The sequence below is a fragment of the Anomaloglossus baeobatrachus genome, chromosome 7 (assembly GCF_048569485.1).
Source record: "Anomaloglossus baeobatrachus isolate aAnoBae1 chromosome 7, aAnoBae1.hap1, whole genome shotgun sequence".
NCBI lineage: Eukaryota > Metazoa > Chordata > Amphibia > Anura > Aromobatidae > Anomaloglossus > Anomaloglossus baeobatrachus.
Window position 1 is genome coordinate 35,337,603 of NC_134359.1, and position 17,345 is coordinate 35,354,947.

General features: G+C 52.0%; 1 protein-coding gene across 2 annotated transcripts in view; it reads left to right on the forward strand.

The window, feature by feature from the left end:
* Positions 1-17,345, forward strand: part of RIF1 (replication timing regulatory factor 1) — a 234,742-nt gene that overhangs the window by 16,651 nt on the left and 200,746 nt on the right. For both annotated transcript variants that reach the window (XM_075317188.1, XM_075317189.1), the window contains exon 3: positions 1,648-1,726. In XM_075317188.1, the coding sequence (XP_075173303.1) occupies positions 1,648-1,726 (79 nt within the window). The remainder of the gene's footprint in view (positions 1-1,647; positions 1,727-17,345) is intronic.

The following is a 17,345-nucleotide window of genomic DNA, read 5'->3' on the forward strand; positions in this document are numbered from 1 at the left end:
AGCCGAGCGCCCAGACATGCCGGCGGATCAGCCGAGCGCCCAGACATGCCGGCGGATCAGCCGAGCGCCCAGACATGCCGGCGGATCAGCCGAGCGCCCAGACATGCCGGCGGATCAGCCGAGCGCCCAGACATGCCGGCGGATCAGCCGAGCGCCCAGACATGCCGGCGGATCAGCCGAGCGCCCAGACATGCCGGCGGATGAGCCGAGCGCCCAGACATGCCGGCGGATGAGCCGAGCGCCCAGACATGCCGGCGGATCAGCCGAGCGCCCAGACATGCCGGCGGATGAGCCGAGCGCCCAGACATGCCGGCGGATCAGCCGAGCGCCCAGACATGCCGGCGGATGAGCCGAGCGCCCAGACATGCCGGCGGATGAGCCGAGCGCCCAGACATGCCGGCGGATGAGCCGAGCGCCCAGACATGCCGGCGGATGAGCCGAGCGCCCAGACATGCCGGCGGATGAGCCGAGCGCCCAGACATGCCGGCGGATGAGCCGAGCGCCCAGACATGCCGGCGGATGAGCCGAGCGCCCAGACATGCCGGCGGATCAGCCGAGCGCCCAGACATGCCGGCGGATCAGCCGAGCGCCCAGACATGCCGGCGGATGAGCCGAGCGCCCTGACATGCCGGCGGATGAGCCGAGCGCCCTGACATGCCGGCGGATCAGCCGAGCGCCCTGACATGCCTGCGTCCGATCGCTCAGATGAACGTTCGGCCACCGAGAAATAAAATAAAGTTTGTGATTTTTAAAAAAAAAAGCATGCGCAGTGAAAAATAAAGGTTTCCGCTGGTCAAAAAAACGTTACATGCAGCGTTCCATCCGCCCGACGCTCACTGACGGTCAGCGTCAAAACAACTGATGCGCTGCGGGGCGGATGCAATGCAAGACCATCTGTTGCTATCTGTAGCTAATAGAAGTCTATGAGGAATATAACCGTTTCCTGTAACGGTTACCGTAATTCCTCAAGGCTGCGGATAGCAACGGAAGCCGTCCAACGCAAGTATGAAACTAGCCTTACATACGCAAATCCTGGTGATTGGTTGCCTTTAAATAACCTAAAGCCAGGTTGATTCTGTACATTTGTCCGCTAGGGTTTATAGCTTTGGAAACACAAAGTAAAGTTTGTAAAATCATCAGTTTGAGTGACAGCAGCTGAGGATCAGCTAATAGTCGGGGTGAGTTCAGTTATCCCCTCCCCCTGTTACTTATGCTAATTCTATTATACAAACATTTCAGTTCGTGACAGGACCTGTGCTGATGTCATGCCCATGTGACCAGAAGGGGCGGGGTCTCAGCCAACAAAAATGTTGCTTCCTGGTATCAGCTATGTAGGCTGAGGCCCCACCCCTTTTGGTCACATGGGTATGACATACAAACTTTACTTTTTGTGTTTCCAAACCTATACATCCGAGCTGGCAACTACAGGTATGTATAGAATCAGCCTGATAGCGCCAGTATAGCACTGGCTTTAGGTTATATAGGAAAATCCTGGTGATTGGTGCACTTTAACTCCTGGAAACCTAATTTTAAACCACTGTCCTGGAGGAGAGAATGTGTCTGCTGTGTCCGGCCATGTTTCATCACTAGTGATAACCTGCTGTTTTTGTTTTCCTTTTTATCCCCCCTCCCCCCCCCTCCATTTAGCCGTCTGAGCGGAGAGGATGGTAAAGAGTTCACAGCCCTAGTTGGAAAGCAATTCTCACGGCTTTGCAAGTCTTTTAAGGTAAAGGAAATAACTTACCAGCTGCAAGTAAAATTGTAACAAAGTGATATGTTCTATAAGTAATAGCAATTCCATTATCTGCTGCGTTGGAGTGGTCTGTCTGTTCTGCCCTTCCATGTGTCTAATAATACCTCCGTGGATGAGCATAAGCTGAGGGAGGGTGAAATCTGAAAGGCCACTGAGGCCTATACTCGGATCCTTCAGCTCGGGCTCTCCATGGATCAGAGTGTTACCGTATTTTTCGGACTATAAGACGCACCGGACCATAAGACGCACCCTGGTTTTAGAGGAGGAAAATAGGAAGATAAAATTTTAAGCAAAAAATGTGGTCATGACACACTATGGGGCGAGGATCTGCTGCTGACACTGTTATGGGGGTAATGTCCCCAAATTCTCTACTAAGGTACCCCATCCTGGTAATGATCTTCCTGCCTTGTATATACAGTATATGTCCCTCATCCTGGTATATGCCCACATCCTGCTATATACCGTCATCCTGGCATATGGCTGCATCCTGCTCATAATATACCCCCATCCTGCTCATAATATACCCCCATCCTGCTCATAATATACCCCCATCCTGCTCATAATATACCCCCATCCTGCTCATAATATACCCCCATCCTGCTCATAATATACCACCCCCATCCTGCTCATAATATACCACCCCCATCCTGCTCATAATATACCACCCCCATCCTGCTCATAATATACCACCCCCATCCTGCTCATAATATACCACCCCCATCCTGCTCATAATATACCACCCCCATCCTGCTCATAATATACCACCCCCATCCTGCTCATAATATATCCCCCCCATCCTGCTCATAATATATCCCCCCCCATCCTGCTCATAATATATCCCCCCCCATCCTGCTCATAATATTTCTTCGGCGCTCCATTGGGAGACCCAGACGATTGGGTGTATAGCTACTGCCTCCGGAGGCCACACAAAGCATTACACTAAAAAGTGTAAGGCCCCTCCCCTTCTGGCTATACACCCCCAGTGGGATCACTGGCTCACCAGTTTTCTGCTTTGTGCGAAGGAGGTCAGACATCCACGCATAGCTCCACTGTTTTTAGTCAGCAGCAGCTGCTGACTATGTCGGATGGAAGAAAAGTGGGCCCATATGGGGCCCCCAGCATGCTCCCTTCTCACCCCACTTGCGGTTTGTAAGGTTGAGGTACCCATTGCGGGTACGGAGGCTGGAGCCCACATGCTGTTTTCCTTCCCCATCCCCCCTCAGGGCTCTGGGCGAAGTGGGATCTTACAGGTCTCCAGGCACTGAGACCGGGCTCCATCCACAGACCCAGAGAACCTGCTGGATATGGAGCTGAGTATCGTCAGGGACAGGGCCCTGCTACATTAAGGTACTCTGTGTCCCCGGGCAAGCGCGCACACACACACCAGCATTGCTGGGAGTGTTAGTGCGCCGGGGGTAACAGCGCGGTGCGCTCGTGCTATTATTCACTGCAGCTTAGCTGAGTGAATTTATGTATTGGGAACTGCCGCGCCGGCCGCTGCTGGGTGTTTTTTACATTGTGGCGCGGCTGGGACTTGTGGTGCGCCGGGGACTTCCGCGCTGGCCGTGCACATGGACGGCCGCGCTTATTACTCGAGTCCCCGGCTTTGCGGCCTAGTTTTCGTTTCGTTCCCGCCTCCAGCCCTGCCAGTCAGGGGAGAGGCGGGACGCTGTACAGACAGTCAGCGCAGAGGGCTGGAGTCTGCTTTGCATTCTCCAGCCCCCTTCACTGGACACAGTGGGACGCCAGTTTCCCGCTCTTGTCTGGGGCACGCCCACGGCCCGCCCCTCGTCACACGAGCTGGAGAAGGACGCCGGCAGCCATTCCTGCACGCAGTCCGAGATGGGGAACGGAGACATGCTCTGGGCAACCTACACAGGGCTCTGGCGACCACATACCCGCGTTATAGGCGGGCGGTAAGCAGCACCTGAAGTGCTGACCCCACTAAATACCGAAGTGTCCATTTGTATTTGATGCTTGTATGCTATACACTGCACTGTAGGTCGCTATCTTTGGCTATATGCCCTCCTAGATGGCGAGATAACAGCAGCAAAAAAGCAAGGGTGCTAAGGCACAGGTTTTCTAGGCTGCTTGTATTGCATGTGCTGAAGTGTTCATTTGTACTTATGCTTGTATGTTATACATTGCACTGTACGGTCGCTACTCTTGGCTATATTCTCCTAGAGGGCTGGACAGCAGCAGCAAAAAAGCATGGGTGCCAAGGCACAGGCTTTATAGGCTGCTTGTATTGCATGTGCTGAAGTGTTCATTTGTACTTATGCTTGTATGCTATACATTGCACTGTACGGTCGCTACTCTGGGCTATATTCTCCTAGATGGCTGGACAACAGCAGCAAAAAAGCAAGAGTGCCAAGGCACAGGCTTTCTATGCTGCTTGTATTGCATGTGCTGAAGTGTTTATGCTTGTATGCTATACATTGCAAGGATGGATTGAATACAGCAGCAAAAAAGCAACAAGGCTTCCTATGCTGTTTTTCCTGCATGTGATACTGTTCCACCGGCAGGTTCCACTGACCCCCATTGTGTGCAAGCTCCCCTGTAGCACTTGGTCAGCCGGGGTATCTACTAGAGGTGGCCAAAGGAACCATCCGTGAACCCTGTCCAGGGACAGGGACGGAGTTGCAGTTTCGGCTGATGGATTGTCATGGGATAGAGACTTTGCAGTCCAGACAGGCCATGGGCAATCTTGATTAATGCTCCCTGGCCACCCTCATCTGGAACGTAATCAGTGTTCCGGGGGGGTCCCAGGCATTCCAGGGTGAAGGCTCTGACACGGACGGCAGTCCCAGACAGCCTAAGCTAGCTCGCTGGGTGCGGCGCTCGGCTTCATCACTGGTCAAGGTCCCAGCAGGAGGACTCTCTGTATGATGAGGCAGACGTAGCTGATCAGGGCTTTGGTCCTGACACCGCTCTCAATCCGGATACACCGGATGGTGACGCCATAGTGAATGATCTTATAGCGTCCATCAATGGAATGTTGGATATTTCTCCCTCAGCTCCCCCATTGGAGGGGTCAGCTTCACAGCAGGAGAAATCCTTTTTCAGTACTCATGCGTATATTGCGTATTTTTCTGGCGCTGACTTCAGAGAAGCAGTTCAGAAACACCACGCTTACCAGATAAGCGTTTTCTCCAAACGTTTTAAGGATACACGTTATCCCTTTCACCTGACGTGGTAAAGCGCTAGACCCAGGGTCCAAAGGTGGATTCCCCAATCTCCAGGCTTGCGGCTAGATCCATAGTTGCAGTGAAGATGGGACTTCACTTAAAGATGCCGTTGACAGACAGATGGACCTCTGGTTGAAATCTGTCTGTGAAGCTTTCAGCGTGTCGGTTGCTCCGGCATTCGCAGCCGTATGGGCACTCTAACCTATTTCAGCTGCGCTTGCGCAGCTGGTCTTGAGCACATGTACATCTGTGCCGCAGGTGGTGTCCTTAACCTCGCAATGTCTGCATTGCGACTTACCCTAGTAATGCTGTCCTGGAGGGACAGTCGAGGTTGGTCCTTCCCAGGCTCGGGCAGGTCCCAATTGTCCTCGTCCAAAAAGGGCTCAAAAGGCTCAGAGGGGCTCAGATTCCGGCCGGGCTCAATCACGCCCAAGGAAGGCAGCAGGAGGAACCGCTACCAAGGCGGTCTCCTCATGACTGTAAGCTCTCTCTCTCTCCGCATCCGCGGTTGGTGGCAGAATCTCCCGCTTGGGGACATTTAACTGCCACAGGTCACAGACCGGTGGGTGAGAGACATTTTGTCTCACGTGTACAGGATAGAGCTCTGTTCTCGTCCTCCGACGCCATTCTTCAGCACTTCCCCCCCCCCCCCCCCCCCCTCCCCCCACCGAGCCGTTGCTCTTCTGCAGGCAGAAGAAGTGGTAATCCCTGTTCCTCTTCAGGAACAAGACATGGTTGTTTCCTCCAATCTGATTGGGGTGCCAAAAAAAAAAAAAAAAAAAACGGGTGGCTCTTTCCGTTCCGTTCTGGACCTAACACTGCTCACCAAGCACGTGAAGGCCAGGCGATTCCGGATGTAACCCTCCGCTCCGTCATTGCCTCAATGTCGCAAGGAGATTTCCTAGCATCAATAGACATCAGGATGCTTATCTCCACGTGCCGATTGCTCCAGAGCACCAACGTTTGCTACGTTTTCGTTATTGAAGACGAGTATCTTCAGTTCGTAGCCCTGCCCTTTGGTCTGGCGACAGCCCTACGGGTTTTCACCAAGTTCAGGGCAGCAGTGGGAGCAGTCCTGCGCTCTCAGGGTCACTCTGTGATCCTTACTGGGAGATCCACTTGTCAAGGCACCCTCTCAAGAGGCATGCCAACGCAGCCTGAACGTGGCGCTGGAGACTCTCCAGAGTTTCGGGTGGATCATCAACTTCTCAAGGTTGCATCGGGCACCGACCCAATCGCCGACATATCTAGGCATGGAGTTTCGCACTCTCTCAGCGGTAGTGAAGCTTCCGCTGGACAAGCAGCGTTCACTACAGACGGGGGTGCAGTCTCTCCTTCAAGGCCAGTCACACCCCTTAAGACGTCTCATGCAGAGGCAGTCACTTTCGCGCAGTTTCATCTGCGTCCACTTCAATGGGACATGCTTTGCCAATGGGTTGGGGAGTCGACGTCCCTAGACAGGAACGTTTCCCTTCTCAGACGGTCAAGGAGTCCATCCTTCAGATCAATGTTCTGGAAATCTGGGCAGTGTATCTTGCCCTGCAAGCCTTCCAGCAGTGGCTGGAAGGAAAACAGATCCGAATTCAGTCGGACAATTCCACAGCGGTGGCAGACATCGCCCACCAAGGCGGAACACGCATCGCCAAGCCTACCAGGCAATCCGGCGGATTCTGATGTGGGTGGGGGACAGAGCATCCACCATATCCGCAGTTCACATCCCGGGCGTAGGAAATTGGGAAGCGGACTTCCTCAATCGCCTGGGTATGGACGCAGGGGAATGGCCTCTGCACCCAGAATGGTGTCAGGAAATCTGTAGCCGTTGGGGGATGCCGGACGTCGACCTAATGGCGTCTCGGCACAACAACAAGGTCCCGATTTTCATGGCGCGGTCTCACGAGCAAAGTGCTCTGGCGGCAGGCGCCCTAGTTCAGGATTGGTCGCAGTTCCAGCTACCCTATGTGTTCTACCTCTGGCACTGTTGCCCAGAGTGCTACGCAAGCTTAGCTCCGCTTGCCGCCGCGCCATCCTCGTCGTCCCAGACTGGCCGAGGAGGTCGTGGTTCCCGGATCTGTGGCATCTCAAGGTCGGCCAACCGTGGGCACCCTCAGACCGGCCAGACTTACTGTCCCAAGGGCCGTTTTTTCCACTGAATTCTACGGCCCTGATCCTGGCTGTGTGGCCATCGAGTCCGAGATCCTAGCATCTTCAGGATTATCTCAAGTCGTCATTGCCACCATGAGACGGGCTAGGAAGCTGACGTCTGCCAAGATCTACCACAAGACGTGGAAGATATTCTTCTCTTAGCGCTCTGCTCAGGGAGTGTCTCCCTGGACATTTGCATTGCCTACTTTTCCTTCCCTCCTGCAATCTGGTTTGGGAAAAGGTTTGTCGCTCGGCTCCCTTAACGGACGAGTCCCAGCGCTGTCTGTATTCTTTCAGAATCGCATAGTACGACTTCCTCAGGTACGCACGTTCCTGCAGGGGGTTGGTCGCATTGTCCCTCCGTACAAGAGGCCGTTAGACCCATGGATCTGCACAGGGTACTTATTGCTCTCAGGAGCCGCCCTTGGGGCCTCTGAGGGATGTTTTTTCACTTTCTCGACTGTCCACAGAAAAGTGGCTTTTTTTTGGTAATGGTCACGTCTCTTCAGAGAGTGTCCGAGCTAGCAGCGCGGTCATCCAAAGCTCCTTTCCTGGTGTTTCACCAAGACAAGGTAGTGCTGCGCCTGATTCCGGGGTTTCTCCCTAAGGTGGTATCCCCCTTTCATCTCAGTCAGGATATCTCCTTACCTTCCTTTTGTCCTCATCCAGTTCATCGATATGAATTGGATTTGCATTTGTTGGATCTGATGAGAGCGCTCAGAATCTACTTTTCCCGCATGGCGCCCCTGCGCCGCTCGATGCACTCTTTATACTGGTCGCTGGTCAGCGCAAAGGGTCGCAGGCTTCCAAAGCCACCCTGGCTCGATGGATCAAGGAACCAATTCTTGAAGCCTACCGTTCTGCTGAGCTTCCGGTTCCATCAGGCTGAAGGCCCATTCTACCAGAGCCGTGGGTGCGTCCTGGGCATTACGACACCAGGCTACGGCTCAAACAGGTGTGCCAGGGCAGCTACCTGGTCGAGTCTGCACACTTTCACCAAACATTATCAGGTGCATACCTATGCTTCGGCGGACGCCAGCCTAGGTAGAAGAGTCCTGCAGGCGGCAGTTGCCTCCCTGTAGGGGAGGGGCTGTCTTTGCAGCTCTAACATGAGGTATTTCTTTACCCACCCAGGGACTGCTTTTGGACGTCCCAATCGTCTGGGTCTCCCAATGGAGCGCCGAAGAAGAAGGGAATTTTGTTACTTACCGTAAATTCCTTTTCTTCTAGCTCCTATTGGGAGACCCAGCACCCGCCCTGTTGTCCTTCGGGATTTTTGGGTTGGTTTTTCGGGTCCACATGTTGTTCATGTTGAATGGTTTTCAGTTCTCCGATGTTACTTCGGAGTGAATTTGTTTAAACCAGTTATTGGCTTTCCTCCTTCTTGCTTTTGCACTAAAACTGGTGAGCCAGTGATCCCACTGGGGGTGTATAGCCAGAAGGGGAGGGGCCTTACACTTTTTAGTGTAATGCTTTGTGTGGCCTCCGGAGGCAGTAGCTATACACCCAATCGTCTGGGTCTCCCAATAGGAGCTAGAAGAAAAGGAATTTACGGTAAGTAACAAAATTCCCTTCATCCCCCCCCATCCTGCTCATAATATACCCCCATCCTGCTCATAATATACCGCCATCCTGCTCATAATATACCCCCCCATCCTGCTCATAATATACCCCCCCATCCTGCTCATAATATACCCCCCCATCCTGCTCATAATATACCCCCCCATCCTGCTCATAATATACCCCCCCATCCTGCTCATAATATACCCCCCCATCCTGCTCATAATATACCCCCCCCATCCTGCTCATAATATACCCCCCCATCCTGCTCATAATATACCCCCCCATCCTGCTCATAATATACCCCCCCATCCTGCTCATAATATACCCCCCCATCCTGCTCATAATATACCCCCCCATCCTGCTCATAATATACCCCCCCCATCCTGCTCATAATATACCCCCCCCCATCCTGCTCATAATATACCCCCCCATCCTGCTCATAATGTACCCCCCCCATCCTGCTCATAATGTACCCCCCCCATCCTGCTCATAATGTACCCCCCCCCATCCTGCTCATAATGTACCCCCCCCATCCTGCTCATAATGTACCCCCCCCATCCTGCTCATAATGTACCCCCCCCATCCTGCTCATAATGTACCCCCCCATCCTGCTCATAATATACCCCCCCATCCTGCTCATAATATACCACCCCCCCATCCTGCTCATAATATACCACCCCCCATCCTGCTCATAATATACCACCCCCCCATCCTGCTCATAATATACCACCCCCCCATCCTGCTCATAATATACCACCCCCCATCCTGCTCATAATATACCACCCCCCATCCTGCTCATAATATACCCCCTCATCCTGCTCATAATATACCCCCCCCATCCTGCTCATAATATACCCCCCCATCCTGCTCATAATATACCCCCCCATCCTGCTCATAATATACCCCCCCCATCCTGCTCATAATATACCCCCCCATCCTGCTCATAATATACCCCCCCATCCTGCTCATAATATACCCCCCCATCCTGCTCATAATATACCCCCCCCCCATCCTGCTCATAATATACCCCCCCCCCCCATCCTGCTCATAATATACCCCCCCCCCCATCCTGCTCATAATATACCCCCCCCCCCATCCTGCTCATAATATACCCCCCCCCCCATCCTGCTCATAATATGCCCCCCCCCATCCTGCTCATATGCCCCCCCCCCCCATCCTGCTCATAATATACCCCCCCCCATCCTGCTCATAATATACCCCCCCCCATCCTGCTCATAATATACCCCCCCCCCATCCTGCTCATAATATACCCCCCCCCCCAATCCTGCTCATAATATACCCCCCCCCCAATCCTGCTCATAATATACCCCCCCCCCATCCTGCTCATAATATACCCCCCCCCCAATCCTGCTCATAATATACCCCCCCCCCCAATCCTGCTCATAATATACCCCCCCCCCCCCAATCCTGCTCATAATATACCCCCCCCCCCCAATCCTGCTCATAATATACCCCCCCATCCTGCTCATAATATACCCCGTTGATTACAAACCTTAATTTAAATTTTCTCTCACCATAAGGGTATATATCACTATAAACAACAAGGCCCCTTATTAAAAATATATATACTTTATTAATATTTTCAGAAAACTGTGCAAGTTAAAAACTGTAGGTGCATAGATTATGGTTCAGGGATGGGTTCCTGGGCTCGTTCCCTGGTCTCCCCCTTCCTGACCGTGGGGGTCGGCACCCTAATATAGACGTTATGGTGCCCCAACTCAAGACGTGGACTGGCCCTGGAAGTCCCTTTGCTGCAAACTTATTCGTGCTGCTATGCTATAGTGAGGGGTCTTACATAATATATAAGGTGATACACACTCATGCCTCTCACACTCTTAGTCTGTGTGGATCAGGGATGCTAATATCAGACTACTCCCAACATATGTTTCTTAATGCTGCAGATTAGCGTGCAGTTCTTTGAGATGAAGGGGACTAGTCAAGGGCACAATCTATTTGCTATGCAACCTCATATGGATGTGTCATAATAAATATCTTGGCTCAATAGCCTGTCCTTTGCCGTCAACCGCGGCTCTCTGCCCAACGCGTTTCCCCTCCAGGACTTCCAATACAGCGGAGGTTCCTCAGGGGCTGTCCAAATGGGGTCAAGAACACGATTTGCTGAAACAACAATTTGTCGTAGTCAATACGTAAATTGGACTTAATTACACCTAGATTCCAGAATTTCTCCCCAGTAATTCTGTACTCACATTGTTTATAACATCATTAGATAGGATTGACCCTTCAATGAGGTTTTTCTTTGATCACTGTGAACACACACATGCAGGTATAAATTTCACTCTAAACCTCTTCCTTTGTAAAAAGAAATCCCCATGAATAAGGCACTTACTGGTCAGTACAGCCTATAGAGATGCATAGGCTGGGCGTCTGTCAGTAATACAGGGGATGATTTTTCCTGTTGTCACAATGCATAGGCATAAGCACTAGTAGCTTCCCTTATAGGCCCTAGATCCTTCAAAGGGGTTTTGCAATCACTGTGAACACACATATATAGATATAAATTTCACAATGAACCTCTTCCCATATAGTGAGGAATCCCCATGAATAAAGTACTTACTGGCCAATTAAGCCTACAAGGATGCGTAAGCTGGGCGTCTTCTCAATGATACAGGGGATGATTTTTCTTATTATTGTCACAAGTATTATCAACTTCCCTTATACATCATTGACCTTTCAATGAGGTTTTTCTTTGGTCAATGTGAACACACATATGTAGATATAAATTTCACAATAATCCTCTTCCCTTGTTAAAAGAGATCCCCATGAATACAGTACTTACTAGCCTGTAAAGCCTGTAAGGGTGCATTAGCTGGGCGTCTGTCAGTGATGCAGGGGATGATTTTCCTTCCTATTGTTACAATGCATAAGTACTAGTAGTTTCCCTTATATAAACTCAATACAAATTGTGCTATCATCATTGTACTTACTGACAGGTCCGGCTGAGTGGATGTATAAAATGGACGTCTGGCAATCAGGTCAGAGGGTGGTGGACGCCTGTTTACTATTGCTGGTCTGGGGTTTAAATATCCCTCCATCTATTGATACAATTAGCTCACTTCCGGTTTCGGTCATTGTGGAGGTCTGATTGTCATTCCAACCAGCCAATCAGGCTGCAGGAAGATTTTCCCATTATTCCTTGTGTGTGAGTGTTGCGATACGTAATTTCCGGTTTAAGACATCACTGGTGTCATGATTGACACTCCAGCCAGCCAATCAGATTGCAGGAGGGCTTTCTCATTATGTCTTCTGTGTGGACATTGCGATATATCATTTCCCTACATGTTTTTATGACTATGAAGTTGGCGATTTGTCACTATAGTCAATATTATGGGCAAAGACATGTTTTTAGATGTATTTTAACATCCACTATGTAAAATGTATCTGCAGCTACTATGACTGCCGATACATTATATCCATTTAAGAGGGGACATATCACTATTGCCAGTTTTACTTTATGGCCAGACAAGTTGTAGGGGAAGTTTTCCCATTATTTCTTATATATGAACATTGCACTACGTCATTTCCGGTTGCGCAAGTCATTGGTATTTGATTGACACTTCAACCAGCCTATCAGTTTGCAGGGGGACTTATCCATTATGTCTTATATATAAACATTGTGATACGTCGTTTCCCTGCACAGATTCTGTGACTGTAAGGATAGCAATTCATCACTTCCTTCTACTCCAATCAATATTGTGGGCAAGGATATGTCAGAGTAAAAAATATATATATTTTGATATCCACAATATGGAGCCTATCTGCAACTTGTGCGGCTGTTGATAGATTGTTCCCATTTAGAAGGGATATATCACTGCTTCAAGAATAAACTTTATGACCCATTTGATCGTCAATAAATACACATTGGTTTGACCATTAATCCAATGGAGGGTTGTTTGAAACAAGGGAGGGAAGTAAGATGGAAAGAGAAATGTACACATGAGTATAAGTAAACATGTGTAGTTCTACTTAGGGGAGAAACATGGGTCATGGTGTAACTAGACCAGGAATGAAGTATACCAAACGCAGACTCCAACCTACACTCTTATATCTGATATTTCTTTGTCGCTCCTAATTGGGAGACCCAGACAATTGGGTGTATAGCTATGCCTCCGGAGGCCACACAAAGTATTACACTAAAAGTGTAACGCCCCTCCCCTTCAGCCTATACACCCCTCGTGCTGCTACGGGCTCATCAGTTTTTATGCTTTGTGCGAAGGAGGTCAGACATGCACGCATAGCTCCACAGCTTAGTCAGCAGCAGCTGCTGACTATGTCGGATGGAAGAAAAGAGGGCCCATAACAGGGCCCCCAGCATGCTCCCTTCTCACCCCACTCTTATCGGCGGTGTTGTTAAGGTTGAGGTATCCATTGCGGGTACGGAGGCTGGAGCCCACATGCTGTTTTCCTTCCCCATCCCTCAATTAGGGCTCTGGGTGAAGTGGGATCCTTTCGGTCTCCAGGCACAGGAGACCGTGCTCCATCCACAGCTCCTGAGGACCCTGCTGGATAGGAGTCGAGTATCGTTCAGGGACATGGCCCTGCTACTTTGAGGTACTCTGTGTCCCTGTGGGGACCGCGCACAGCAACACTCCAGCATTGCTGGGTGTGCTAGTGCACCGGGGACAGCAGCGCTGACTGAGTTTGTGCCATTACACACTTCAGCGTCGCTGAGTGTGTTCGTGTAGGGGGACTGCCGCGCTGACCGCCGCTGCCATGGTTATCACTGCGGCGCGGCTGGGACTGTTAGTGCGCCGGGGACTTCCGCGCCGACCGCGCTTATACGGCGGCCGCGCTTATAACTCGAGTCCCCGGCTTTTGCGGCCTAGTCTCTTTTTCTTCCCGCCCCCAGCCCTGCCAGTCAGGGGAAGGGCGGGACGCTGTACAGGACGGCAGCACTGAGGGCTGGAGCATGCTTTGCATACTCCACCCCCCTCACTCTGCACAGTGGGGCACCAGTTCCCGCACTTTTCTGGGTCACGCCCACGGCTCCCTCCTCTCCTCAGGACGCAGGCAGCCATTCCTCTCAGCTCTGCTAACGCTGGAGAGGAGAGACAAGCTCAGGGAGACCCAGGCAGGAATTCTGGTGCCCACACAACCGCTTTGCGCAGGCGGTAAGCAGCACCTGTGGTGCTGGCCCCACTAGTGCAGAAGTGTACTTATAGATTATATGATTATAGACTATACTTTACACTGTATGGTGCACTGTTGATTTTTGGCTATATACCCTCCTGTATTGCTCAGAGGAGACAACAGCATGTCGTCCACAAATAGCAAGGGTGCCAAAGCACAGACTTACTATGCTGCCTGTGCAGCATGTACGGCTATACTGCCGGCAGGTTCCACTGACCCTCATTGTGTGCAATGCTCGGCCCCTGTGGCACTTTCTCAGCCGGAGCCTCTGCTAAGGGCGGCCCAGGGAGAACCACCTGTTAACACTGTCCAGGTGACAGGGATGGAGTTTGCAGTTTTTACTGAAAGACTTTCTGAGACTATGGCTAAGATATTAGAAGCCTTGCAGTCCAGGCCGGCATCTCAAGCCATGGGCACTGTGGAATCATTGCCCCCTGGTCCCCCTCAGTTGGAACAGCAATGTCCTCCCGGGGTGTCTCATGGATCCCAGGGTGAGGTCTCTGACACGGACCGCAGCCCCAGACCGACTAAGCTCGCTCGCTATGAAATCCCCTCGACATCATCACAATGTTCAGGGTCTCAGTGAGAGGACTCTCTGTATGATGAAGCGGAGGTAGCTGATCAGGATTCTGATCCTGAAGCCGCTCTCAACCTTGATACTCCTGATGGGGACGCCATAGTGAATGATCTTATTGCGTCCATCAACAGGTTTCCCAAGCGTACAAAGAGTATGTTTCTGGACCACTCTGACTTCAGAGAGGCAGTCCAGAATCACCATGCTTGTCCAGATAAGCGTTTTTCCAAGCGCCTTAAGGATACACGTTACCCTTTCCCCCCTGACGTGGTCAAGGGCTGGACTCAGTGTCCCAAGGTGGATCCTCCAATCTCCAGACTGGCGGCTAGATCCATAGTTGCAGTGGAAGATGGAGCTTCACTCAAGGATGCCACTGACAGACAGATGGAGCTCTGGTTGAAATCCATCTATGAAGCTATCGGCGCGTCTTTTGCTCCAGCATTCGCAGCCGTATGGGCACTCCAAGCTATCTCAGCTGGTCAGGCGCAAATTGACGCACTCACACGTACGTCTGCGCCGCAAGTGGCGTCCATAACCTCTCAAACGTCGGCATTTGCGTCTTACGCTATTAATGCTGTCCTGGACTCTGCGAGCCGTACGGCGGTTGCAGCCGCCAATTCGGTAGCAATACGCAGGGCCTTGTGGCTGCGGGAATGGAAGGCAGATTCGGCTTCCAAAAAAGTGCTTAACTGGATTGCCATTTTCTGGCGACCGTTTGTTTGGTGAGAGATTGGATGAAATCATCAAACAATCCAAGGGAAAGGAAACATCCTTACCCCAGGCCAAACCAAAAACACCCCAACAGAGGAGGGGACAGTCGAGGTTTCGGTCCTTTCGGGGTGCGGGCAGGTCCCAATTCTCCTCGTCCAAAAGGCCTCAGAAGGATCAGAGGAACTCCGACGCATGGCGGTCTAAATCACGCCCTAAAAAGACCGCCGGAGGTGCCGCTACCAAGGCGGCTTCCTCATGACTTACGGCCTCCTCACACCGCATCCTCGGTCGGTGGCAGGCTCTCCCGCTTTTGCGACACCTGGCTGCCACAAGTAAAAGACCGTTGGGTGAGAGACATTTTGTCTCACGGTTACAGGATAGAGTTCAGCTCTCGTCCTCCGACTCGATTCTTCAGAACATCTCCGCCTCCCGAGCGAGCCGAGGCTCTTCTGCAGGCGGTGGGCATTCTGAAGGCAGAAGGAGTGGTGGTCCCGGTTCCTCTTCAGCAACAGGGTCACGGTTTCTACTCCAACCTGTTTGTGGTTCCAAAGAAGGACGGGTCCTTCCGTCCTGTTTTGGACCTAAAACTGCTCAACAAACACGTAAGGACCAGGCGGTTCCGGATGGAATCCCTCCGCTCCGTCATCGCCTCAATGTCCCAAGGAGATTTCCTAGCATCGATCGATATCAAGGATACTTATCTCCACGTACCGATTGCTCCAGAGCATCAGCGCTTCTTGCGCTTCGCCATAGGAGACGAACACCTTCAGTTCGCGGCACTGCCGTTCGGCCTGGCGACAGCCCCAAGGGTTTTCACCAAGGTCATGGCTACAGTAGTTGCGGTCCTCCACTCTCGGGGTCACTCAGTGATACCTTACTTAGACGATCTGCTGGTCAAGGCACCCTCTCAAGAGGCATGCCAACACAGCCTCAACGTTACTCTGGAGATTCTCCAGAGTTTCGGGTGGATCATCAATTTTCCAAAGTCAAATCTGACACCGGTCCAATCGCTGACATATCTTGGCATGGAGTTTCATACTCTTCCAGCGATAGTGAAGCTTCCGCTGGACAAACAGCGTTCACTACAGACAGGGGTGCAATCTCTCCTTCAAGGTCGGTCACACCCCTTGAGGCGCCTCATGCACTTCCTGGGGAAGATGGTGGCAGCAATGGAAGCAGTCCCTTTCGCGCAGTTTCACCTGCGTCCTCTTCAATGGGACATCCTACGCAAGTGGGACAGGATGCCGACGTCCCTAGACAGGAACGTCTCCCTCTCTCAGGCAACCAAAGCTTCCCTTCGGTGGTGGCTTCCCACCTCATTATCGAAGGGGAAATCCTTCCTACCCCCATTCTGGGCGGTGGTCACGACGGACGCGAGTCTGTCAGGGTGGGGAGCAGTTTTTCTCCACCACAGGGCTCAGGGTACCTGGACTCAGCAAGAGTCCTCACTTCAGATCAATGTTCTGGAGATCAGGGCAGTGTATCTTGCCCTAAAAACGTTCCAGCAGTGGCTGGAAGGCAAGCAGATCCGAATTCAGTCGGACAACTCCACAGCGGTGGCTTACATCAACCACCAAGGTGGGACACGCAGTCGGCAAGCCTTCCAGGAAGTCCGGCGGATTCTGCTGTGGGTGGAAGTCACAGCATCCACCATATCCGCAGTTCACATCCCAGGCGTAGAAAACTGGGAAGCAGACTTTCTCAGTCGCCAGGGCATGGACGCAGGGGAATGGTCCCTTCACCCGGACGTGTTTCAGGAGATCTGTTGCCGCTGGGGGATGCCGGACGTCGACCTAATGGCGTCACGGCACAACAACAAGGTCCCAACATTCATGGCTCGATCTCAAGATCACAGAGCTCTGGCGGCAGACGCCTTAGTTCAGGATTGGTCGCAGTTTCAGCTTCCTTATGTGTTTCCTCCTCTGGCACTGTTGCCCAGAGTGTTACGCAAGATCAGGGCCGACTGCCGCCGCGCCATCCTCGTCGCTCCAGACTGGCCGAGGAGGTCGTGGTACCCGGATCTGTGGCATCTCACGGTCGGCCAACCGTGGGCACTGCCAGACCGACCAGATTTGCTGTCTCAAGGGCCGTTTTTCCATCTGAATTCTGCGGCCCTCAACCTGACTGTGTGGCCATTGAGTCCTGGATCCTAGTGTCTTCAGGATTATCTCTAGTAGCAGTCACCTCCCTTCGGAGAGTGTCTGAGTTGGCAGCGTTATCATGCAAAGCCCCTTTCCTGGTGTTT